Source organism: Hemicordylus capensis, chromosome 4 (genome assembly GCF_027244095.1).
Source record: "Hemicordylus capensis ecotype Gifberg chromosome 4, rHemCap1.1.pri, whole genome shotgun sequence".
Lineage (NCBI taxonomy): Eukaryota > Metazoa > Chordata > Lepidosauria > Squamata > Cordylidae > Hemicordylus > Hemicordylus capensis.
In genome coordinates, this window is record NC_069660.1 from 291,690,129 (window position 1) to 291,714,576 (window position 24,448).

A 24,448-nucleotide genomic window follows, 5' to 3' on the forward strand; every position below is an offset into this window, starting at 1 on the left:
AGGAAAGACTAAAAATCTGACAATTTTAAAAAGGGCAGATAAGACACATCTGTTCTCCCAGGTTTTTAATTAGAAACTGTTTTAATAGTTCTTAACATTGTTTTAAATATTAGTATATATGCTGCCAAAGCGAGCACTTGTTTTAAATTTTAAATTATTGTAGTGTTTTTAATCTTTTTATTTTGTTTTGTTTGTATTGTTTTATGGTACACTGCCCAGAGACGTAAGTTTTGGGCTCTATACAAATATGTCAAATAAATAAATAAAATAACATGTTTTTAAAAGGAGGGGGTGTCTCTGCCCCTCCCCAAAAAGGAACAAGGAATCAAAATGAGACTTTCCCAAAAAAATTATCAAAATGTTTAAGTAGAGGAACATATTGAATTTATGAAAGCCCATATGAAAGAATGGTTTTTCAACTCTATCAAAACCACGTAGCTAAAGGCTGGAGGGAATATGGTTTCACTTTTGGCAGCGATCACGATGGATTGTTTGGTTGAATTTCTCATTTGCACAACTACTTCTCAATTGGTATCCAATGTGTGAACTGACTTCCACTAATGTGAGTCATACTCTGGGGTACCCATCCTAAGAGATCAAACATGGACCATCGTTTATATCCATGCCAGAAAGCCATGTTGAATTACATACTCCATAATATCCAGCTGAACAGCTGCAAAATTGTGCCCAACAGTTAGGCAGCTATTTCTTTCAAAGAAATAAGTTCCTAAGGTTCTTGTTAGGTCATGCATGCAATGCGTAACAAAACCTCACTCTCACTGTGCAAGATTTGGGGTGAATTATTCAGCAACTCTTTTTCAGCAACCTTGAAAACCCCTTCTGAGACAGGAGAATTGTGCCTGTGATTTGCATATGAGTTGGGCAAAGCAATACAGAGCCATTGTTAAGCAGCAGCTGGTGCACAATTAGCATTTATTCTAAAAGTATGATCTCCCCCATACTCATTTCAAAATACCTCAGAAATGAACTGGTCCCCCAAAAGTCAGGAAAACAATTGGGCCATGTCACGAACCAATTTGAGCCTCCTCTCTGCAAAACCCTGTCCCTGTTCCAAAATTATTTGGAAAACACAAATAACGTATAAAGACAAGAACACAACTAAATTTCACCAGATCTTAGGCACCACCATAGCTCATAAAAAGCAGAAGAAACAAAAGCACAATTACATTTTTAAGGCTTTAGAGGTCCCTAGACATATAAGACATGAGATTCCTTCGAAATCCTAGGAAAGAGAAGTGTGTACTATCCCAGAGAAGTGTGCACCACTGCAGGCTATAGTGTTGTTCAGACACAGAGATCATTCTCATGACCAAACTGGGGGAGGGGCTAGAAGGGAGGCAGGAACCTACCTGCTCCATCCCACATGATCAGAGCTCTGTTGCTTTCATGCCCACATGAGCGTTGCGGCAGCAAGCCCAGCAGTGATTGGCAGACGGCAGTGGGAGAAGCAAGCTGGGGCCGCCAGGTACCTCGTAATGCATTGCAGCATGGTGCATTGGTAAAGCTCCATGCTTCCTCGCCACTCTTTCCTCCTGGCTCTATGATAAAGAGGCCTACTGCCAGACTGAGAGCAGCTTCCAGCAGTGAGGAGCTCCACATGACCATCAAGTGAGGTAGGATGCACGTATTTGTCCTCCTACTTCACTTTAAGCCTGCATCGGGGTCGGGGGGGTGAGCAGCAGAATCGGGAGCAATCTTGGGGCTGAAGATGACCATCCCTACCTGGGCTTGCCCTGTCCTATCCAGGTAGGGCTGGTTGTGAGGATGACCTCATTATGTTGTACAAGTGTAAAGATGTCCGTACACGTACATGTTTTTGTGTGAATGTACCAGCGCTCATTCTAAAAGTAAGACATTGGGTACAGGCCGTTCAAATGCATGATGCAGACAGGAAGTGTGATGCTGAACCTGTGTTCAACACAATGTGCAAATATCTGTACCTCTGTATAGTTCTGTACCTGTGTACACTGTACACTTGTATGAATGCTGAACATGAAGAGTTAGACTTTTGTCTAACCACGTTCTGGAAAAGCTTCTCCACCCAACCAGCTCAGCATTTCTTTTAGCAAGAGCAAGAGCTTTATTGCAACTCTTTTAGCCACTCGCTTGCCAGTAGCCCTTTAAGTTATGATCAGATTCTTTCAAGCCCCCACCCCCAAATCCATTATTCAGGATCCATTGGTAGTTTAATGAGCATTCCAATTGGATTGAGTTCCCAAAGGTATCCTGGGGGCTATCGCAAAAGACTCCCTCCCAGATCCCTTTGCAAGTTCAAAAGGATTTGGCAATTTATTCTATGAAAATGTATTAATTTATTCTACAGAAATATCTATTTGAAATTAATGCCACAAGTAATAACTGTGAGTCAAGCATCCCAATCACCAGTTGATTTGGATTTGGATTACTTGCCTTCCCTATTCTGGACACACAGTTCACTAGAGCCCATGAAGTCTTGCAGGCTCTACTGTGGCCTCTGACCTGCCCTCCTGCAAGTGCTTCTTGCTTGCTTTAACTGAAAGGGTAAATGGGACAATACCAAAAGATGGATATGAGCTTTTTGCCTTCCACTAAAGTCAAGGGGTGTGGTGACTGGCTAGTGAACACTGTCAGTCAAGCGAAATATAAATCTAGGTACCTCCTCTGGAGAGAATTCTAAGGGAGGGGCTTTGGAACTGAGTGAATAGGAGGCTATAAAATTCAGTTGGGAGTTAACTGACAGGTTCAGATAGGGCTCGGAGTAGGGATGTGCCTGAACGGCTGATGCGGTGTGGGCGGGGCAGGGAGTGGTTCCCTTAAGAACATTAACAAAGGCTGTGGAGACTGTTTAGAAATAACAAGCTGCTTTCGGCTTTCGGCTTTCAACACCTTTACTGGGATACAACCTTCCTGACTATATATCCTATACACATCCAACATTAACATATGATAGTCAAGCTTGCTGTACAGAGGTCATGTCTGGTGTGTGAAGCCTATCCATCAACCTCCCAATGCCAGCCTTAGTCCTTCTGAGGTGTGAATTCTCATTCTTTCATAGCAAATGATATTTTTTTCAATTAAACAACTCTCATGACCCCACTTTCACTTTTTCACACTCTCAATTACTATGAATATGAGGAAGTAATCAATTTAGCACACTTCACCTTATGAAGACAAACCTCAGAAATTCACCAAAATTCACCCCTCTGCCCAATCACTCTGAAATTGGGGACGGGTGGTAGCCTCCACCCATTAGGCACTATCTACCAGCCCACCCCACTCCTTTGGGGCAGATCCACTTTCTGCCCCCAATCTACCCCAAGACACCAAAACCTCAAATATTCCCAAAAAATCAGCCCTCTGCCCAATCCCCCTGAAATTGGGGTGGTAGCCTCCACCCATTAGGCACTACCACCCCACCCCACTATTTTGGGGCAGATCCACTTTCTGCCCCCAAACTGCCCCAAAGTCACTAAAACTTCAAAAATTCTCAAAAAATCAGCCCTTTGTCCAATCCCCCTGAAATTGGGGTGGTAGCCTCCACCCATTAGGAACTACCACCCCACCCCACTATTCTGCCCCAGGCCCCACTTTCTGCCCCAATCTGCCCCAAAGACATGAAAACTTCAGAAATTTCCTCAAAATCAGCCCTTTGCCTGATCCCCCTGAAATTGGGGTGGTAGCCTACACCCCTTAGGCACTACCACCCCACCCCACTCCTTTTGCACAGATCCCATGCTATGCCCCCGAACTGCCCCAAAGTCACTAAAACTTCAAAATTTTCCCCAAAATCAGCCCTTTGCCCAATTCCCCTGAAATTGGGGTGGTAGAATCCACCCATTGGGCACTACCACCCCACCCCAAAATTTTGCCCCTGGGCCCCTTTACCCCCCGAATCAATTCGGATTCGGATTAAATCCAAATCCGAACCGAATCAAGGGTGATTCGGGTGGCCCATATTCGGGCGCAAAACAGAACAGGGGTGATTCGGTTCGGGTCCCGAACCGAATCACCGAATACCCGAATTGCACACTCCTAGTCTCTGGCTCCTCCAAGCAAGGAATGTGCACAAGTCAGTTCGGTGCCTCCTTTGGAAAGTGCCGAACTGGCTTGGTCACCCGCAGCTGAACCTGTTCAGTGGGGAGGGGAACAGTCCCCTTAAGACACATGTAAGCAAGTCCTTACCTGCTCTGCTGCCACCATGCTGCTTTTCTGGGCACAGCACTCGCTCTAGCAAAGGCGACAGCGGCTGTGATGCTGTTCCCTGCAGCCTGTGTGCAGCGTTGGCATGCACATGGCCGCCACGCATGTGCAGACCTGCTAACCTGCTATCTTATATTGACTCAGATCTTCAGGGCATGCAGCCCAATCCAGTTTAATCCAAATGGCAGCAGCTCTCCAAAATCTCAAGAGAACCTTTTCTCCTTTCGGCTTCCCTAGATCCTTTTGGATGCAAGTCATCCAACCTGAGCTCTTATTTATTTAAAATTTATATACCCCACCCCTCAAGTATACTACTGCTCTGGATGGCTTGCACCATTAATAGATACAATATAGAACAATAAAAATTTCTAAAAATTTAAAAGGTCAAAAGACCAGGCTAAGAACGCATTTTTTTCCACATATTTGTATACCGCCCCAAACGCAAGTCTCTGGGTGGTTTACAACAAAACAATAAAAACAGCAAGTAAAAAGGTTAAAACATTACAACAATTTAAAACTTAAAACAACATTAAAACTATTGAAAGTCATCAAACTATTAAAACATTTAAAAGTTACTACTTTTGAAAGGATCAAAAGTTAAAAGAAAAAGCTTAGTCCCAAAGTGTAGGAAGGCATTCAGCTGGGCACGTTGTCACATCCCCCCCCCCCCGCTGCGCTTGAAGGCCTTTTCAGAAAGATCCCACTTGCAGAGCAACAAGGCCCTGTGGCTCTGGGCAGATTGAAACAACTGAGCATGTCCTACTTCACTATTTATATTACAGCGACATTTGCCTTTCCCTTATCAGCCCATTGCTATGCAAGTACCCAGGACCTCTGAGCCATATCTATGTCTCTATGCTGCTTTCTAACTCTAAGCCTGCTATTACATACAGCGTTGCCAGGTTCTGTGTGGCACTGGCAGTGTCCAGAATCCGCCGGATGCTGGTTAATGGTGGTTCCAAGCAGCCCTAGTCTGACCTTTTGCTGGCTACTGTAGGCTACGATTTGTTCATCCAACACAACACACCATCTGAAAGATTTATGTCCCTGCCACTTTTTTGCATTATAGCTTTTCACTTTTTATATATAGTTATAGAGTCTCACTGTATCTATCATGCTTTTATGCAATTACACCTCTTTGTGCCTTTTATCCCTTTTTATCCTTTTTATGCCTTTTATACTTTTGTGTCTTGTATGCCTTTTATTGCTATCCTATGCCCTTTTATGCGTTTAAATGCTCTTTAATGTTTTTGTAGGTCCTTTAACATATCGATATGCATTATACTTTGCACGGTGTAATCATCCCCTGTATTTTATGCTGGTCTATGACTGTAATAAATAGCAATAGCAATAGCAATAGCACTTACATTTATATACCGCTTTATAGCCGGAGCTCTCTAAGTGGTTTACAATGATTTAGCATAAAGATGATTGATTGAATAAAAAGCTAAAAACTAAGAAACCTACCAGATACAAGCAATGGGTAGGATATTAAAAAGCCTCTCTAAAGTGCTGTTTCTGCATGCAAAATATAAAATGAGCGTTAAAAGAGTTCATCCCACTGAGCTCTTTCCGCAGGGCTGATTGCCCCATGCTTCCTGCGTTATCTGCACTGCTTGCAGGACCAAAGAGTTAGTTTTAAAAATAGATACATACAAAAAGTTCAAACACAGCATGAGTCTCATGGGCTACATGTTGATTGATTTCACTGTTGTTTAATGTGTTAAATAAATAAAATGTGTTAAATAAATATGAAGCTATCCATGTTGAAATGCTTCTGTGGGGGTGTGCATGTATATGGGTGTCAGCTGATTTCCACTATGTGCACTGCTGTCTTGTTTGTTACCTACCACACACTTCTTTACATAACAGTAAATTAATTCCTGGAAATGGCAGTTAAATGAGTTGCATCAACTATCTCAAGAGAAAAAGGCACTATGATTATGCTTAGAACTTCCGTGGTGGATGACTGTGGATTGTGGAAGCCCACAGATGTTTTACTGCTTTAGCAAAGACACATCCTTATATTTGTGAAAGTCTTGTCAACCACCATAAGATGAAAAGATGCACTTATAAAGATGGTGGTCATTTTAGATACTTGGCCCTATATAGTTTCCCCAGATGTGGCTTTAAATGTACCACAGAATCAGTACTTTGATAAGGAATACATATGCAATGCCTTAACATGAAGCTTCCTGCAGAAAGATCATTTCCTATATTGTGACACTAATGAAAATCTTATAGAAGCTATAGGGATGGAATACAACTCTAGAATTGATGGAATTCCCACTGGTTTGATAATCACTAACCACTAGCAGTCAGACCACTCTATTTCATTTATCCTTTATTTAGCTGTACAGCAAGGAGATTCCCCTCAATTTCAACCCCAAACCTCAGATGTGTATTTAAATAGGAGACTTCCATGCCAGCACTGAAAGCAGAAATACCAACAGAGAATAAAAGAGTCTGCTGTTGGGACCGCTGAAACTGCTGAACATGCTGGCATACATGATGAGGAAAATTACTCAAAGTAATCCCATTGAAATTAAAAGGATGAGTTAAGCATTGCCTAACATATTTTAGTCTGAATGGGACTATAGGTGAACCCCATTATCTGAGGGGGGTTCCATTCAGCAGGGGAACCATGGATAACAAAACTGCGGATAACGGGGCATTAAAGTTAATTGGATTGGAAGGGTTGGGTTCCTGGAGGCTGGAAAATTGGCCCCAAAACATGAGGGGACCTCAAAAGGGAAAAGGTATAAATAAAGTGCCCCACCATGCTCCATGGGTGTTCAGCAGTCAAGGAATGCCTCCCCAAAGTTCCAAATTCCCCATTTTCCTATGAAAAATCGTGGGGGGAATGCTTTTTTAAAAAAATGATACACAAAATGGCTCCTCTTGACAAAATGGTGGCCATGAATCACCTCCAAGCTCATTTCTGGCCACCTAGGAACTGTGGATACATGGGTTTTAACCCTTTTGTATACACGGATCATGAGGTCGGGTGTCAATTGGACACCCGCGAATATGTGGAACTACGAATAGCAGTACCACGTATAGTGAAGTACACCTGTATTTTGTTTGCCTTCTCCCACTTGTCCTCTTAATTTTAATGGGACTACTTTGAGTAATTTTCTTCATTATGTCAGCTGTTGTGTTTTATTATTTATTATTATTTATTATTTATTCGATTTCTATACCGCCCTTCCAAAAATGGCTCAGGGTGGTTTACACAGAGAAATAATAAATAAATAAGATGGATCCCTGTCCCCAAAGGGCTCACAATCTAAAAGAAACATAAGATAGAAACCAGGAACAGTCACTGGAGGTACTTTTATGACACTGATTGTGGAGGTCTGATACCTTAGATAATATTATTCATTGTAAATCTTTGATTAGATCAAAATAGAGACACAGCTTTGGACGTTAATCACTTGAAACAACAACAACGAATATTTATATTCCACTTTTCAATAAAAGTTTCCAAAGCAGTTTACATAGAGAAATAATAAATAAATAAGATGGCTCCCTGTCCCCAAAGGGCTCATAATCTTAAAAGAAACATAAGACAGACACCAGCAACAGGCACTGGAAGTACTGTGCTGGGGGTGGATAGGGCCAGTTACTCTCCCTCTGCTAAATAAAGGAGGTATGATGCCTTGGTGGTAGTGGTAGTGGTGGTAGTAGTAGTAGTACAAGTGAAGTACTTATCATTGTCTGTGCATGTAGGGTTTTTACATTCTCTGTAAGACACAGAAGGATATGTATATCTCTGTGATACACATGTTTGCAAACATGTATTTGTTTCATTCATGCTTTCTGTTTTTAGGTGCCCTCTAAAAAGCTCATGTGAACACTTACAAAATATAATTTTGGAAAGTAGCCTAAGATGTTTATTTTGTCTAATGAATGTGTAGGACAAGTTTTTGTGCACCACCCAGAGCCTTTGGATGGGGCGGTATAAAAATGTAATAAACAAACAAATATATAAATAAATGCATACATATAATCATCAGACCTGACAATTTACCTAAGTACACAGAAATTGCTGCTTTCCATGTAAGAAAATCCTGTTAATTGAAATAGAATTAGAACAGGTTAAAGGTGCAAATAATAGTGTATTATTTTTGTGGTAAATTAAATGTGGGGCATATTTCTTTTAACTGTACAATCTGAAGCATTAGTTTTTGGGTTTTTTAAAAAAGGACCTTTGTCCCAAATGTAACCATATTATATAATGCTGTCTAGTCTATTGATATTAATGAGGTCTGAAACCAATTTTCCGCCAGAGGAACGAAGCATTAAATTTGTCAGGATGTAAAGCAGCAGGATAGCTCAGCATTCTAGTATATAACCCCACTCATAAACTTCACTGTTATGGAAAGGTTAGGCAGATAGCAAAGAGGCCAATGTAAAGACTTTCAATTATGGCTTCTGTCTGTGAGAAAGGTGATGAAATAGACCATGGAGATGGCACAAATGATGTTTCCCTGAGGGAATGGATTGCTTGACTCAGACAATTTCCTCTGCAAGGTACAGACTAGATCTGCTAATCCAATCCAGACCATGCTTGAAGCTTAAAGAGGATTTTAACTTCCAAGTTCAGATATGGCTGGGAACAGGATGTGGGCCAGGTGTGTGTGTGTGTCTGTGTGTGTGTGTGTGTGTGTGTGTGTGTGTGTGTGTGTGTGTGTGTGTAAACACCAGTAGGAGTCTTCAGCTCTGCATTAAGTACAGATAACATTATTCACTCTTCCTTTGATCTTCCAACAGGTACAGATGAGTGTCCTCACTGAGATGAAGGCCCATCTCATCTTCTACCTATTTTTATGTGGATGTAAGTGGATATTTAATTATGATTCTTTACCTGGTAGAGAGAATGACCAATGGTCATGTTTTTCATATAGTCAGTTAGTATATTCAATAAATATGCTTAATTTTAAGGGAAGCCACATCAACTTCTAGAAGGGATGAAATTATGCATGCATAATTATGTTCAACACATCCCTAATACGTATTTGTTTGTTATATAAGAGAAAACCTGGTTTGTTAGCTAAAATGGATGTGGTGTGGGAGACCATTGATAAGATCTCCCAGGCTTAAAAAAAGAAAAATATATTTTAAAAAATAAAAGTGAGGGGAGGGAAGGATGGAATTGGATAGAGGAAGCACTACTGCAGAAGGTAAAACCTTTCCTCCACTCCAATAAACTCTTTCCTCCACTCCAATAAAAATCACAGAAGTACAAACAAAGTTTCTACAAGCCTCACTCATGTGGGAAATGTGTTTGGTGCTTGTCTTCTCCTTTCCTGCAGTGCTAATATTTCTTTAATTTTTTTAAAAATAAAATTTTATTATAATTTCCCCCTTCCAAATGCAATGACAGTTGCATTGATAATGATATCATACCATCAATTGTGGTCTTGTTCATTTATATACAAATTTTGGCTACAGTGCAAATATTGAGGGGGCATTTGAGTTGAGAAAATTGCATGCAGGCAAAGTCACATGTAGAGCACTCTCCCTCGGCACTACGTTCCTGTTGCAACTCAGGAACCCCACAGCTGCTTTTAAGTTTCCTTAAAGCGTTGGGAGATCTGATCACAAACTTCATGGATCATGTCGGTTTTAGCCCTTAGTTTTCAGGACATCTATAAACAAATTATATCCAAGAAATTGAGGCTGTTCCCACGACACAAGCTACCTGTGTTACCCCTGGCAGCTCGTGTTGTCCGGAGCGCTGGTAGCAGAGGGCTCCTGGCTGCTCCAGAAAAGGGTAGCCCGACTTTTTAACCCGACACTTTACTGAGGTAAAATGAACCTGTGGTTTGTTTTTACCTTGGTAGGCGATCGAGCAGCCACTCTGAGCATAGTAGCTGCTCTAATGAGAGCGGCCACCACTCTCATGCCAGGGGGGCACTCTGGGTTGCGGGAGGGGACAGTCTTCCCATTCCAGCTTTTGCCTTCACTGTGCCACCACCCATGTGGGTGTGTGGTGTGGCAAAGGCAAATACGACAATGCAGTTCTGCCGGGGAAGGTAGAAAAGCTCCTGTCTTCCCCGCAGATCTCCCTAGTGGCAGTGTGAGGTTGTGAGAACAACCTCATTGTGTTTTTTCTCTTGCAGGCAATGTTATAGAACCAGATGTTTTTTGACAGTTCATTATACTCACACTACAGATACTATTGGTGAAGAGATCGTCATGTATCTGGTGTGGCAGTTCTCGTGCCAGATTTTCTAAGTGATTCGTTTCTTGGTTGAACTGTGACTTATCATTGTGCACATAAAGGCAAGAACATCCTTCCTAACAACAGGCCACTCCATATGTTACAAAATTCTTAAAGGAAAAGTCCACTTTTTAGAAAAAGGCACGCATGTGTGGATTATTACTTGTTATGGTCTCATATACAGGGCGTTTTTGCTCTGGGTACACTGGTTGGGAAGTTGCACATAGTCATGGCTGACCATATGTTCATGGACACCATATGTTCATGGAATTAACAAAAGTGAACCTGTCGCTAACATATATTGATTTTACAATGTGTGAAATGTGCAGATTAATGAAATCGCAATGTAAAGAGAAATCTTGATGTGGTCATGAGACCACATCAATATTCCTTTTTATGCTGTGATATCCTAAATGTAGATATGCACTGATCGACATCCCTAAGTAAAACAGTCTGAAAATGGTGGCAAATTGTGGAAACATAGCAGTATGAATGAAGCCCCAGAATTTAAGAAATGGATGCATTGGTGGTGCCCCCAAAACATTTGAATCCTGAAGTTACTCAGAACAGTATTTGGGGAGAAAGGTGAACGGGGAGAGTTTTGTGTGTGTCCCCAGACACAGTGACAGCCACTACTTATTAGAAATAAGTATATACTGCCTTTTAACCAAAAAAGTTTCTTAGAGTGATTTACATAGCAAAAGGTATGAAAAAATTATTCCTTGTCCCCCAAGAGCTCAACATCTAAAGCAAAAAAAAAACAAGAGAGCACCAGCAACAGCCTCTGGAGAAATTCTGTGCTGGGCTGAATAGGGACAGTTGCTGTCTCCCTGCTAAATACAAGAGAGCCAATGTTTTACATGATGTTTCTTTACTCAGTTAGAGGTCAAGCCCAGATTAATCAACACCAAATTTTCCCAGTAACTATAGGTGAACCTTGTTTATACGCAGCCCCAACACCACAGTTTCGCATGTCCACAGTTGGGCCATGTGCACCCGGCCTTGGTATGTTAATTTTCACATATACGCAGTTTCAGGGTGGCCGGAAATGACCTCTGAGATAATTTCCAGCCACAATTTTGATGAAAAGGAAACATTTTGTGGCTCATTAGTTGTTGTTTTTTTTAAATCCCTGCAACGTTTTGCAGGGGAAATGGCAGAATTGGGGCGTTGGTGGATAGGTGAAGACCCGCAGAGCATGGTACAACACTTTGTTTCACTTTTTCCCTCAAGTTTCTAGCTGTTTTTACCCTTTTTTTTAGCCTCCAGGAACCTAACCTCTCGATCCCCATTGCCTCAATGCCTCCTTATCCTCAGTTCCATTATCTGCTGTTGTAGCCGAGAATGGTACCCCTGTGGATAATGAGGTCCACCTGTAGCTTGTGGATTACAAATTATCCATGCCCATGAGGGAAGCTTGTGGAGCAAGTGAGTGAGGTTGTTCTCAAGACCGGGTGGGTGGGTCGGTGGGGAAGGCTGCAGAAGCCCACCTTCCCCTCAGATGATCTCTGATGACTGTCAGGCCATGCAGATTGCGCGGCCAGACAGTCTGCTGCTGCTCCAGGGAGTGCGGAGGCATGGGAGCCGGGACACCTCATCCCAGCCCCCATAAATCCCACAATACACCATGCGAGTGCGTGGTGCATTGTGGGGAATTCCCCCAGCAATTGGTGGACACCCTGTCAGTGCTGGCACCAAGGATTTAACTATAATTGAGCAGATGGGTTCAAAGAACCCAGACCCCTGAGCTCCTGAGGTCCCCCCAGCTCCACCCCTCCCTATCTTCTTCATTACCTCCCTAGAGAGAGGGGTGAACACAGGCCCCCCTCCCCTAACTATGCCCCTGGCTGGCACACAACCAGGGAAACATGGTTAAGGGAGCACTCACTCCCTTAATCTCGTTTAAGAGGTGGGCTCCCTAGGTGGATTTGCTGCCGAGGTGCCGCCGAGAGCTGTGTGCCTCCTGGGGGTTCTTACAGGGAGCCAAGCCCGGGCTTGGCTTCCTTAGACTAGTCTTGGCTGTTCGTATATATCTTGGCTCCTCAGTATGTTAACCCAAATATTCCCATTCAGTCATTTAATGAAAAAACCACCTCTCTTCAATACAGAAAAAAAATGTGGCATCCAAAACCAGGAAGTGCAACTTCTTCAATCTACCCACCTCTGCCACTTTTCTTAATCAATTGTGTTCCAGCCTGCTTTCATGAGCAAAGACTTTTTTCCTCCTTCCCTTTACTGTAGCATACAAACAAGCTGCTTTTCACAGTTGCTTTTCAGCACATCCTCTCTTTTAACATACAAGCTCATGCCATTTCAACACATCATAGGCCACAGCAGTGCGCAAGTCAGTCTAGCTGCACATAGGTCAAGGCAGAGCATGTTTACTTACTGCCACACATATCTTCACAGCATGATACATTGCTAGGATACATAAATAAATGAAAACAGTAAGTACGCCAGCCATCGCTTATGTGAATCTCTGCCTTTTCCACACTCTAAATAAATACTTATGCCTAAGCTGATATTTGGCAGTTCAATAATGCAATCAGAAGGTCAGTGGGTTAAAAGCCAGACACATTTTCCTTTCAGCACAGACGCTTTATAATGGCATGGCAGGTAATTCCACAATATGTGAACACAAGGAAGTTGATACGGCACATTAACTAAAAGGGTTCTAAATCTCAGCTTGTTGCTTTCACATGTGACTAAGAGACCTGTCATTAAAAAATCACGTGTTCTGAACATCAGATGATTTCATGCAGTTAAATCAAAAGAGAACATCCAAGAAGGTGAAATGATTTTTATTGTCTAACATGCAAAGAATGTCACATATCATAGATATCATATCATATGTCATAGATGCTGTTTCCTTAGAATTTGTTCATTCAGATCGGTGATACTTTAGACATTAAACCCATTAGGTAAAAAGACCATTGTCTTCAGAGATAGGTTCAGTGAGGATTGAAGGCTTCTTCCCCTTCTTCCCAGAGAGGACCCTTTTCTGCTATTGGTAGGACTGGCAGGGAAAAGGTGAAAGGCCCAAGCAAAGGAGGAGACAGTGCTTTATTGGCTCTCCGACTGAGGCAGCCCTACTAAGCTGTTCCCAATACATTGATTCTAAATAGGCTGTAATAGCTGTCCTCCGCCTATGTGGTCAGCATGCTTCTGGTTCATCTAAAAACATAGACTAAATTATTCTTCTAGAGTTACATACACCAAAATAAAGTCGCAAAATATTAACAAGGCTTGCTACTTGCATGCATATCAAACCCGTGGTGCTGTTGAGACAGCACACACAGTGGTACAGGGCCCACTTTATCACGGTTTCTCCAAGTGACACTGGAGCAATGGTAGACTATTTGGAACCATGTGGGCAGAGTCAGCTGTAAGGACCATGTCCACCCAGACATTACCCTCCCTACCAAATGAGGCCTTATGCAGTTTGTCCCACCAATACAGAACTGCCAGCTCTGACCAAAGCTATTCCTGGAGGGTTTCCCCCCACCATATTTTTCACAATACTAAGCCATTACAATCTTCAGCATAGCTTCCAATAGTCTACTGGAGATCGATGCTGATTCCTGAAGACTCCAGGCCATGAGATTCTGAGATTCTCATTACTGCAATAAAATGGTGCAACACCAGGCACCATGGGTCAGGGACCACCATTGGTGATGTATAAATGAGTCCTAAGGGTGCTTTTCGATAACCAGGTTAATCAGATGATGACTGCAATTATCACTTAATAAATAGGTCGCTAGAAATCACATGACCTATAAGATAAGCTTGTGGTCTGCTAAAAGTAAGTAATGGAAAGAAAGATCCCAGAAGATGATATGAACAGATTGTTAAAAGAGCCTCTGAATCCATTCAGTTCAAATTTGCTCATTATTTGCTGACAATGAAGCTGTTCTGAGCCCTTGAGGATACCTTGGAAAAAAAATGTGGAGCAGTTGTCAGAGAAATGAACATGAAGTCCTTTCAAACAACACAAAAAGCAGTCCAAAACAGCTTTGTGCTTAATGAGTCATTGGGTTGATTTTGTGATGCAGAACAATATCTAGTTTCATTGCTCCATTTGTACTTTCTTATGCTACCCCCTACCTTTACACAAACAATCCCTTTCTAAAGATAACAAGAAAAACCCTGCTGCATTTGACAATGGTCCATTTAGTCCAATGTGCCTGATTAGACAATATATAATTTCCTTTAATAGCAGACTTGGTGACCTTGTGCTGACCAGCAGGACACTGAAACAGGGACACCCAAAGAGAGAGTAGGAGTTTCTGTGCATTCAGAGAACTCCCCATGTATGCAAAAAAACATGCATTTGTAGATACTTGCCTCTTACAATGAGGGCTCTGAACACCCAAGTCCTCCTACAGAAGCAGATAAAAGACTTGACATGCAGAGAAAGAAAGAGGATGGAAAGGGCTTCACATTCAAGAAAGGAATAAAAGAATTCTTCCAAACACTGCATGGAGGAAGTAACCAATTCATCTAAACTCCCACCTGAACTTCAGGTTCTCAGTATTCCTTCAAGGAGAAACCACAGTTTTCAGGGTTCCTCCCTGAAAAAAGAGAAACTGGAATTGTTTCAAAGTTTCAGCGTTCTTCTCTGAAGAATTCCCCAAAGTTTCTCCACACCCCACAGTTTCTCCACACCACACAGTGAGGCCAGCTGAACAGCTTGCTCTGCAGCAAGTCCCCAAACCTCCTCATATGATCAATAGCGCAATAATGCTGTACAGCTGGTGATACATTTTCATTTTTGGAGCTGGTGATACAGTATGGGAAGAGGACGTCTAAACTTCCCCTGCTCAGGATGATGGTCTCCCACACAATTCTTCCTGCAATACCACTCCCCCTCCTCCAGCAGTCGCTTCAGGGGAAAAGGAAGGCTGAGCTTTTCCTGCTGATGAACCCTCCTGCTGAGCCTTTCCTCCTGGCTCCTCATGGTGAAAGTAATAAAAGAGATTAAATTTGGAACCAATTGATTACAATGCAACCAATACTGAGGCTGCATTTGCATGTAACGGGGGATCGGGGTTGCAGGGACCTGCATTTTCCTTCCTGTTACATCCGAACATGTGCAACCCCAGTCCGATCTGTAGTGTGACCCAAGGGTGTGCTGAGGAGACTCCAGTTTGAACCCTTGGTTTGTAGGTGAAGGTTTGTAGCTGCTCCAAACCAAGGATCCAGGGAGCATCTGTTCTTTCCAAATACAGCACTGGAGGTTGCATTCAGCCAGACTGGAGTTGAGGGAGGAAGCTCCTCCCTCTCTCCCTACCTGATTGGCTGTGAGGGCTATCCTTCAGTCGAGAAGGAAGTCCACACAACCAACTTCCCGCCTCTCTGCAGTCTTGCCACCTGGAGATAGGATGCTCTCCAGTACATCCAAATTTGGACAGGAGAGTGGGGGGAGGGGGTGCGCAACTACAGGTGCATTGGATGCATGGTTCTGCATTATATGCAAATGCAGCCAGTCAACTTATAACTTGGGGGGGGGGTAAGGTCACCCTTGTGAATTATCTAAAAATATACATAATTGGTGACCCATTTTCAGATCAAACTGAGGGGAGTTCACCTGTTACTAACTGCCTACATATGCATATATCTCTGCACATGTAGGCTCATATGTGATTAATAACCCTAACCCTAACCCTTTGGCAAGGTTCTCAGTGGTGCAGATATAACCTACCTCCACACATTTATAGACACATATGGTTCTCTTTCTGCTGAATGTGTGGTTAGAGGATGGATATAGAATTGTAATCTCACTCCATCTATACATTGAGGCCACACACTACTGAAGGTGTGATAGCAACTCTGGTATCTTAAAACATGCCCCGTGAGGTCTCAGGACATGGCCTGAAGGCACATGATGCATCCACTTTGATGAAGCTAAGTAGATCTAGGTCTGGTCATGGTCTGAATGGGTGACCACTTGGAAACACCATGTAAGCCGCACCGAGCTTCTTGATGGAAGAAAGGCAGAGAGGAAAGTAATAAATAAATAATTCAATAATTCTCAGAAACAATAGTGGGAATTGTCAGAAACAGCAGTCATAATGATCCAAGAATTTTGCCCTCACCTGTTTTTCTCTTGAATTTTAAAGATTTCATGGGTCTGTTGGAGCAGTTGTTTCTCCAGCTTGTAAGTAGATAATGAATTTTCCAGGAGCTGAATTTCTAGTCGGGATGTCTGATTTAGTACCTTAAAGAGGCAAACAACAAAAAAGTTACAACCTGCAGTATTTTAGTGTGATTGTTAACATTAATAGTAACATCACTTTCCTGCTTTTCCTTATGCTAGATGTACAGAACCATTCAGCTGAGAAATATATCTTAGGCAGCAGCATATTAATAATGGTGGCACTGAAAACCAAGAGAAAAACACTAGTCTGTAGTTTTACTTCAGTTACTACAGCAAAAGGACAGGTTTTGCATTGTTACTATCCAAACCTTAGCTAAGAAGCCTGCCAGGGTATTTGCACAAAACTGAAACACAAGCCAATCTGCTACTGTTCTAGAAACAAAATTTCTTATCCCATAGTGAAGTTCTTCTCACGATTGAGAAGAGCTTCTTCTGGGTCTGCGGGGAGAGCGGACTTAGCCCTTGGTCAAAAGGCAGCCCTGGATGCCCTGGGTGATCAAAAGGGAACCACGGCTGATCTACCCACCCACGCACATGACTTTGGCTCTGTCATGGAGCCGGCAGGGGCTGTGGGGATCGGGGGCCACGTGGCCACGCATGAGCGCACGGGGCATCCTGGAGAGACCCGCGAGCCTGGGATGCTGCTTGCAGCCTCAGGGTCGGGGGTCTACCTGTGTGTTGTTATAGGCTGTGGTGACACACGAGCAACCAAATGAGGTTAACGGAGTGCTCGCTCAGGGAGGGGAGGGGGAATTAGGTGGGCTAGCCACCTTGGGAGCACTAGGCTCGCCTGCAAGCCCCATGGTTCCCATGATTCCTGGAAAGTGGGCTAAGCTCCCTTAGCCCGCTTTCCAGTGATTGTGGGAATAGCCTCAGTATCTCTTTTGCTATTTTTTGTCCCTATTTATTCATCTTTGTCATAGCCTCAGATTTTCTGCATCTCTGTGAGAGTACGTCTACAATCCTCCAGTGTGTGTTTTCAAACCCAGCTGGCCTCACTAGGCTCTTACTGCAGCCTTTGCAGATAATACCACCTAGACTCCCCATAGGGAAGGAGTCATAATCAGGATCCCATCCTTTGCACAGTAAAGAAATGTTTCACATAATTAGACAGCAAATGAAACAAAAACCCAAGAACAGCTTTGCATGTGGCAGTGGCACAGACAACCAAAAAGTGAGGTAGGGCAGGCTCCATTTTCCTCCTACCTCACTTTTTACCAGGTAGTGGATCTGGGCTACCCAGGTCTGGAGCAGGTCAGTAGGCCCTCTGGTAGCTCAGACAACATGAGCTGCCAGGGTTAATTCTCTCCTACCTGGGGGTAGCTTGTGTCAGAATGAGCTCAAAATGTAGAGAACCTCAAAGTTTCTGAGAAAAGTCAATCCAACTTTGAAAGTTGTAGTAGCGTTTCATCCTAATGAGCGGCTATGCCAGGATATCTGGTGGGGGGAGATGTCTTTTGGGGGGAACACATCTCCACAACTGCCCCACTGCTGCAAGCCAGGCTAATCGAATTTAACGGGAAGGGGAGGCTAAGTGTTGGGTTCAAGGGAATGGGTCTAGAGCAGGGATTCTCAAACTTGGGTCCTCAGGTGTTATTGGACTTCAGCTCCCAAAATCCCCAGCCTCAGTGGCCTTTGCTTGAGGATTATGGGAGTTGAAGTCCAATAACACCTGAGGACCCAAGTTTGAGAATCACTGGTCTAGAGGCTGGTGTGGAGGTGTGTGCCAGGAATTTGATGTTTTAATTTGAGCCAGATAAAAATCAAGGAGCTTCAAGTGAGAGCCAGCATGGTGTAGTGGTTAGAGTGCTGGACTAGGGCCAGGGAGACCCGAGTTCAAATCCCCATTCAGCCATGAAACTAGCTGGGTGACTCTGGGCCAGTCACTTCTCTCTCAGCCTAACCTACTTCACAGGGTTGTTGTGAGGAGAAACTTAAGTATGTAGTACACTGCTCTGGGCTCCTTGGAGGAAAAGCGGGATAGAAATGTAAAAAAAAACCAAAACTCTCTTCTTTATTATGAGCTCCCAAGCTTCCTATCCAGGCCTGAGCTCAATTAACTTGCTGTTATCTCTGTTTGATTTTATTGGCACTTCTCCGACTTCTTGTTTCTGAAGGATAAGTAGGCTCTGGAGAGTTTGTGGGAAGATCATCATGTCTCTGTCTTCCACTGCCATTGCTGTTCAAACATAACACATGAATGGAATTGTAAAGAGGACACCCTTGACCAAATATAGAACATAAAGGATCAGTCACTGCTGATGGACTATTTTTGGCAGGAGCCAAAGCAATGTGTGCTCCTGAGTTACTTCAAATCCAATAATTTTGTCTCAGCTGGATTGTGGATAAAGGCGTCAGTCACATGTAACTGAACCAGGTTTTGGATCACTCATGGTGAATTTGCCGAAATTATTTTGTTGCCTCTGAATACCAGTTGCAAGAGAACAACCGCAGCAAAGGGGGCATGCCTTCATCTCCTGCTTGTGGGCTTCCCATAGCATCTAGCTGGTCATTGTGGGAAGCAGGATGCTGGATAAGATAGACCTTGACAGAGCTCTTCTCATCTATAAAGCTGCTTGGACCTCACTGACTCACTCACTTACTCACTCACATGAAACTCCCGAACCAAACCACAAAAGAGAAAAACATGCTGTTTTCACAAGTAGGTTCCAGACTTTTCCCGGACTACCAAAAACATCCAAACCCCCAGGGGGAAAAAATTCACTACTTTCCCAGAAAATCTGTAGGAACCATCCCATTGGAAAGCATGGGGAATGAGACTTCATAGAAGTCTTTTTTTTAAAGGACTAGAGTCACAGTCACTGAAAGATAAGTTAATATGCTTGCAAACAGCAAGCCCTCACTGAAGCTCTTCTCACAACCCGTGAGAAGAGCTTATGTCGGGCTTGCGGGGAGAGTGGGCTGGAGCTGGCGGGGGCTGTGGGGATAGGGGGCCGCACGGCCCCTGGAAGTTCCAGGATGCTCCGTGCGAATGCGCAGGGCATCCTGGAGAGACCCCTGAGCCGGGGAAGCTGCTTGCAGACTCCCAGCCAGGGGTCTCCTCATGTGTCACCGCAGTGACACATGATTAAAAAACCCAAGGCTAACGGAGCAATCACTCAATTAACCTTGTTTAAGGAGAGGGGGATTTAACGAGTTTAGCTGCTGGGAGCCGCGCAACTCTCGTTGTAGCATACGATTGCCCCCAAGTGGGCTGGGCTCCCTTAGCCTGCTTTGGGGTGATCGTGGGAATAGCCTCACTGACTGGCTGACATGAAACTCCAAGACCAAACCATGAAAGATAGAAACATGCCGTTTTCACAGGTAGGCTTCAGACCTCACCCAGACTACCAAAAAAAAAATCCAAAATCCTGAAAAAAACTTCATCAATGCCCTGGAAAATGTGGAAGCATTGGAAAGCATGGGGAATGAGACCTCATATACTTGTAGGGGTGTGTGAGCCAGTTCAGTTTGAGCTGGGCTTGACATTGAGCCGGCTTGGCTTGACAGGTCCGGGGTCAAACAAGACCAGCCTCAGTAGGTCCAAGTTCAAACTGAACCGGGCTCAGTTTGAACTGAGCAAGCTTGGAGCTCTACTGGTAATGGGGGGAATCTGGTGAGGTAACTAAAATGGCATCCACAAATGTGTGAGGCCTGAACTGGGCTGCCAACGACCCTGCCTACTCTCGGGGATGCTGCTGGGGTGGGTGGGGGGACCTACCACTGCCCTAGACTCTGCCCCCATGGCCTCTGCTGACTCCCTCCCACCCGTTCTACCCTTAGGCAAGCCCCACTGCCCCTTTACTGGTAATGGGGGAAACTCACTGGATTCCCCTTCACCAGTAGAGCTCAGAGCCAGTTCAAACTGGCTTGGTTTGAACTCAAACTGAGTCTGGTTCGACCGGGACCAAAACTGAACCAAGCCAGGTTGGCTCAAATCCAGTTTGGTTTCCAGCCAAACCAGCCAAAGCAGATTTGTGTACATCCCTATCGACTTAGGAACAGACTAGAATCACATGGTAATGGCAGTTGCAGGGGGTGGTGATGTTTGTCATCTTCTGCAGGTATTTTGCCCTGCCCTTGCTGGTGCCCCTGGAACTGGCAGAAGGCTTGCAAAATGCAAACTGTTTTACTAGTATTCTTATTTTATTTTATTTTATTTTATTTTATTTTATTTTATTTATTTATTTATTTATTATTAAAACTTTTATACTGCCCTTCCAAAAGGCTCAGGGTGGTTTCTTACACAATTTAAGAGTGGATCTGGCAGCTTCTGCTGACTGGGTTGAAAATGGGAAATGGTTGACTAATTACCACTGAGCCAAGATGTCTGTTCCACATCTTTGGCTGGCCGGGGGCAGAGAAATGACAGGGGTATGTGTTACTAAATATTAACAGGAAGGAGATCTTGAAACAGAATTTCCATTTTTCAGTGGCAGCCCTATATCAAGCATACTGAGCAGGTTCCAGACTCAATTAGTTGCATTGAAATTAATGGAACTGATTTGTCATGACTAAGTTGTCTCATTTATTTCAGTAGTGTTAAATCATGAACAACAGTCTAGATCCTGCCCATTTTCTATGTTTCTCTCAGCTTCTAGGTGTACCCCTTTTCTCAATTAAACTAAGCCAGGTCTCATACTAATGGAACACCATAGTTGCAGAATCAAACTATGGGAAGTCAACAGTCATAGCACATGTCACAACAAGACTTTATCAAGGTTGATGAGTGGGTTGACGTTGCTTGATGTGCATATTTTATTTTAATACAGTGCAAATATATACTGTTGCTTCTATTCTCTGTTATGACATAAGTTCAAAAATATAAAATATTTGTTCCAGAACTTTCCTGCACTCATATTCTATCACCTTCAAGCTAAGGTCATCTTATATGAAACTTTAATTACCCCTTCTATGGAAAACTAAGAAGCTGAGAGCTCGAGTAAGGCTATATTGTCATCACCATGTGTATATTATCTCTAGCTAGACTAAATTAACTGGGCTTTCTTGTGTAATTGATCTTGTTACTCTATATGCTGATATGCAGCTAAGTAATTATTTTGGGAAAGGGTACTGTAAACTTGTTTCAAGGCTTGAATTAAAAAAAAAAAGATCCATCTCCAACACTCTACTGTACAACTGACTTGCCAATGTAGTGATTGCACACATGAATGATGCACAGCAACTGTTAGATCCCATATGCTAAAACCTGTAAGGAAAAAGGGAAGGAGTGTTGGGGAATTATGAATTGTGAACAAGCCATAGGGATGGGACCATAACTGGGAATGGGCCATAGCTCAGTGGTCGCAGCATCTGCTTTGCTTGTAGAAGGTCCCAGGTTCAATCCCTGGTATCCCAGGTAGGGCTGTGAAAGAGTCCTGCCTGAAACTTTGGAGAGCCACTACCAGTCAGTGTAGATAATACTGAATTAGATGGATCAACGCTCTGATTCAGTATAAGGCAGCATCCTGTGTTCCTAAACCCCTCCTCAAAATCAATGAATCATGTATCAAAACCTAGGATGCTGATCCTGGGAATTATCTCCCTGCTCCCATCAGATTCACACCCTGTATGTATTTAGTAAGCAATTGGAGGCAGTAAACAAACATGGACATTTACTTCAGTGCAGATTCTACCAGGTCCTGTTCAGTTTCAGTTATAACCAGAAGGGAACCACCACTGTGAGTTAAAGTCAAGAAGTTACTCTGATCAGAAGAGATTAGGTATTTTCTGTGGCACTGGATGCCCATGGACCAGGGATTCTTAACCTGGAGTCCATGGAACTCCTTGGGGTCCTAGGGGGGCCATCAAAAATGAAATATAGGCTGCCTTTAGACATCACACCAAACCAGAGGCAACCATGCCAGAGGTTCAGGTTTGTGCTTGTCCGAATGTAAGAACCTACGGTTCCACAAAAAAAGCAACCCAAAGCTAATGACCACAAACCTGAATTTGAACTCTTGGTTGCTTTTCAGTTTCAGTGGCAAAAACTCTGGTTAGAAAGTGAGACCATATTGTCTGAAGGCTGCTGCTGCTTGGAACCAGAAGGTAGGAAGCTCCATCCCCAATTGGCTGCCATGGCTGTCCATCCCTGATTGGCTGCCATGGCTGTCCTTCATAAGAAGGAGGAAGCCAGTGAATCCAGTTTCTCCTCTCAGTTTCTCAGACTCCAGATCGAATCATCTGAGAGTGCGGCAACTAAGAGAGCAATTCACTCTCACATCTAAGAGAGCAGTTCACAGTCACTCAAACCGGCCTGGTTTGCAGCAGTCCAGTTCACAATTGAACAGGTTCTGCACACCCCAAATTAAAACACAGAGCAGAGGGAGAACCAGAGAAATCCTCTTTCTTTAGGAAGGGTTCTAGCTTAGCCCTTGTCCCAAATGTTACTTTTCTGCGTGCAGGGTATATAAAAATGCCCCATTTACATAGAAAACTAACACCTCTGGAGAACGGCTAGGCTAGAACCCTTCCCGTTGAGGATGAATGGAGGGAGAGAGGAGCCCTGAGGGCCCATACCTGTGGTCTGAAATGGTACAGCCCACATACAGGTTTTCCACCTCAGTGAGAACTACATCTCACTTGCCTGCGACAAATGCGTGCCAAATGTTGCATGTTCTTCAAGGTGCAAGTACACCACAGTAGCACATTCCCAGCAACTGTATTCTCATGAAATCAAAGCAACCGAAGCTAGCGTAAAATGACAAATGGTAATGCATGTCCAGCACTATCCAATCTTGTAAACACATTTATTGAGCTTGATACTTCCATTGTTCACAGCTAGTCACCAAGCTGTTTATTTGGAGTTAACAGCAACTCACTTCCTTGGCTAGTCCAACTCAACAAACACATGCAGAGTAAAATATACCAAGCATCTCCCTTTGGGTGAAAAGCAAAACACTTAACTGGAACCAGTCTTCATTGCTATTGCCACCAATCAAGCTGTGTGCATACATTTGTGTGTTCCTTGGTGAAGGAATGTTCAGAAGCACAGAAGCACAGTGGGGATGAGCTGGTAAAAGGGAAAGCTGAGGGGAAATGTTTGGTCACAGTGAAGGTCCTGGTGAATGCAAATGTGGAAACATACCTGGGTTTCTACATCTGTAAGCTTTCTTGTCTGTTCTGCAGTCTGACTGAGGAGACTGGTTCCTATCTCCAGCATGGTGGCTGTGTGGTTCTGGACAGCATTCTGCTGAAGCTGAGCCATCTCTGACTTCATGTTTTCCACAATGTAGTTCTCAAGCTATGGAACACAAAAAGTATTTTATTTTTTTTTTAAGAAAAGAAACAAAACAGAAAAAAATACATCAGCAACAGGCATAGTGACAAATGAGAGGCTATGCCTGACCTGAGACCAGGGCTCATACAACTTTGGAAAACTTGCTTTTCCATCTATGATGAAAGGTTTTTTTAATTCAAACACACATGTACATCACTTGAATCATCTGGTAACTTTTCACTCACTGGCATGCAACTGGATGTATAGAGTGCCTAGAGCAGGGGCATATCTAGGATAGGGCAAGAAGGGCACCTGCCCTGGGCACCACTTGAAGGGGGGTGCCATTAAAAATATTTTTTTTAATGGCTGCCAAAAACAAAATGGCCACTGTGCATGCTCAAATGGCCTCTGTGAGGTGCTAGGCCATGCCAGGCCTCGCAGAGGCCATTTGAGCATGCACAGTGGCCATTTTATTTTCAGTGGCCATTTTTTTTAAAAAAATATTTTAAAAAATGGCCACCACACATGCTCAAATGGTCCCTGCAAGGCCCTAGAGGCCAGTGGTGGGGACCTTTGCAGACCTCCCACAGCCTTTAGGAATCCCCCACAAAGGGGCTACAGGTATTTTTTTAAAATTTAATAT

The 24,448-nt window shown here is 43.4% G+C and overlaps 1 protein-coding gene and 1 long non-coding RNA gene across 8 annotated transcripts in view; one reads left to right on the forward strand and one right to left on the reverse strand.

The window, feature by feature from the left end:
- ANGPT1 (angiopoietin 1) overlaps nucleotides 1–24,448 on the reverse strand; it is a 274,758-nt gene that overhangs the window by 85,574 nt on the left and 164,736 nt on the right. For all 7 annotated transcript variants that reach the window (XM_053247661.1, XM_053247660.1, XM_053247662.1 and 4 more), the window contains 2 exons: nucleotides 23,674–23,829; nucleotides 16,525–16,646 (listed from right to left, as the gene is read on the reverse strand). In XM_053247661.1, coding sequence (XP_053103636.1) covers nucleotides 16,525–16,646; nucleotides 23,674–23,829 — 278 coding nt within the window. The remainder of the gene's footprint in view (nucleotides 1–16,524; nucleotides 16,647–23,673; nucleotides 23,830–24,448) is intronic.
- LOC128323828 (uncharacterized) lies at nucleotides 2,766–10,469 on the forward strand. The gene is made up of 3 exons (XR_008306481.1): nucleotides 2,766–3,031; nucleotides 8,977–9,040; nucleotides 10,329–10,469. It is a non-coding gene; the product is annotated as an uncharacterized LOC128323828 (long non-coding RNA).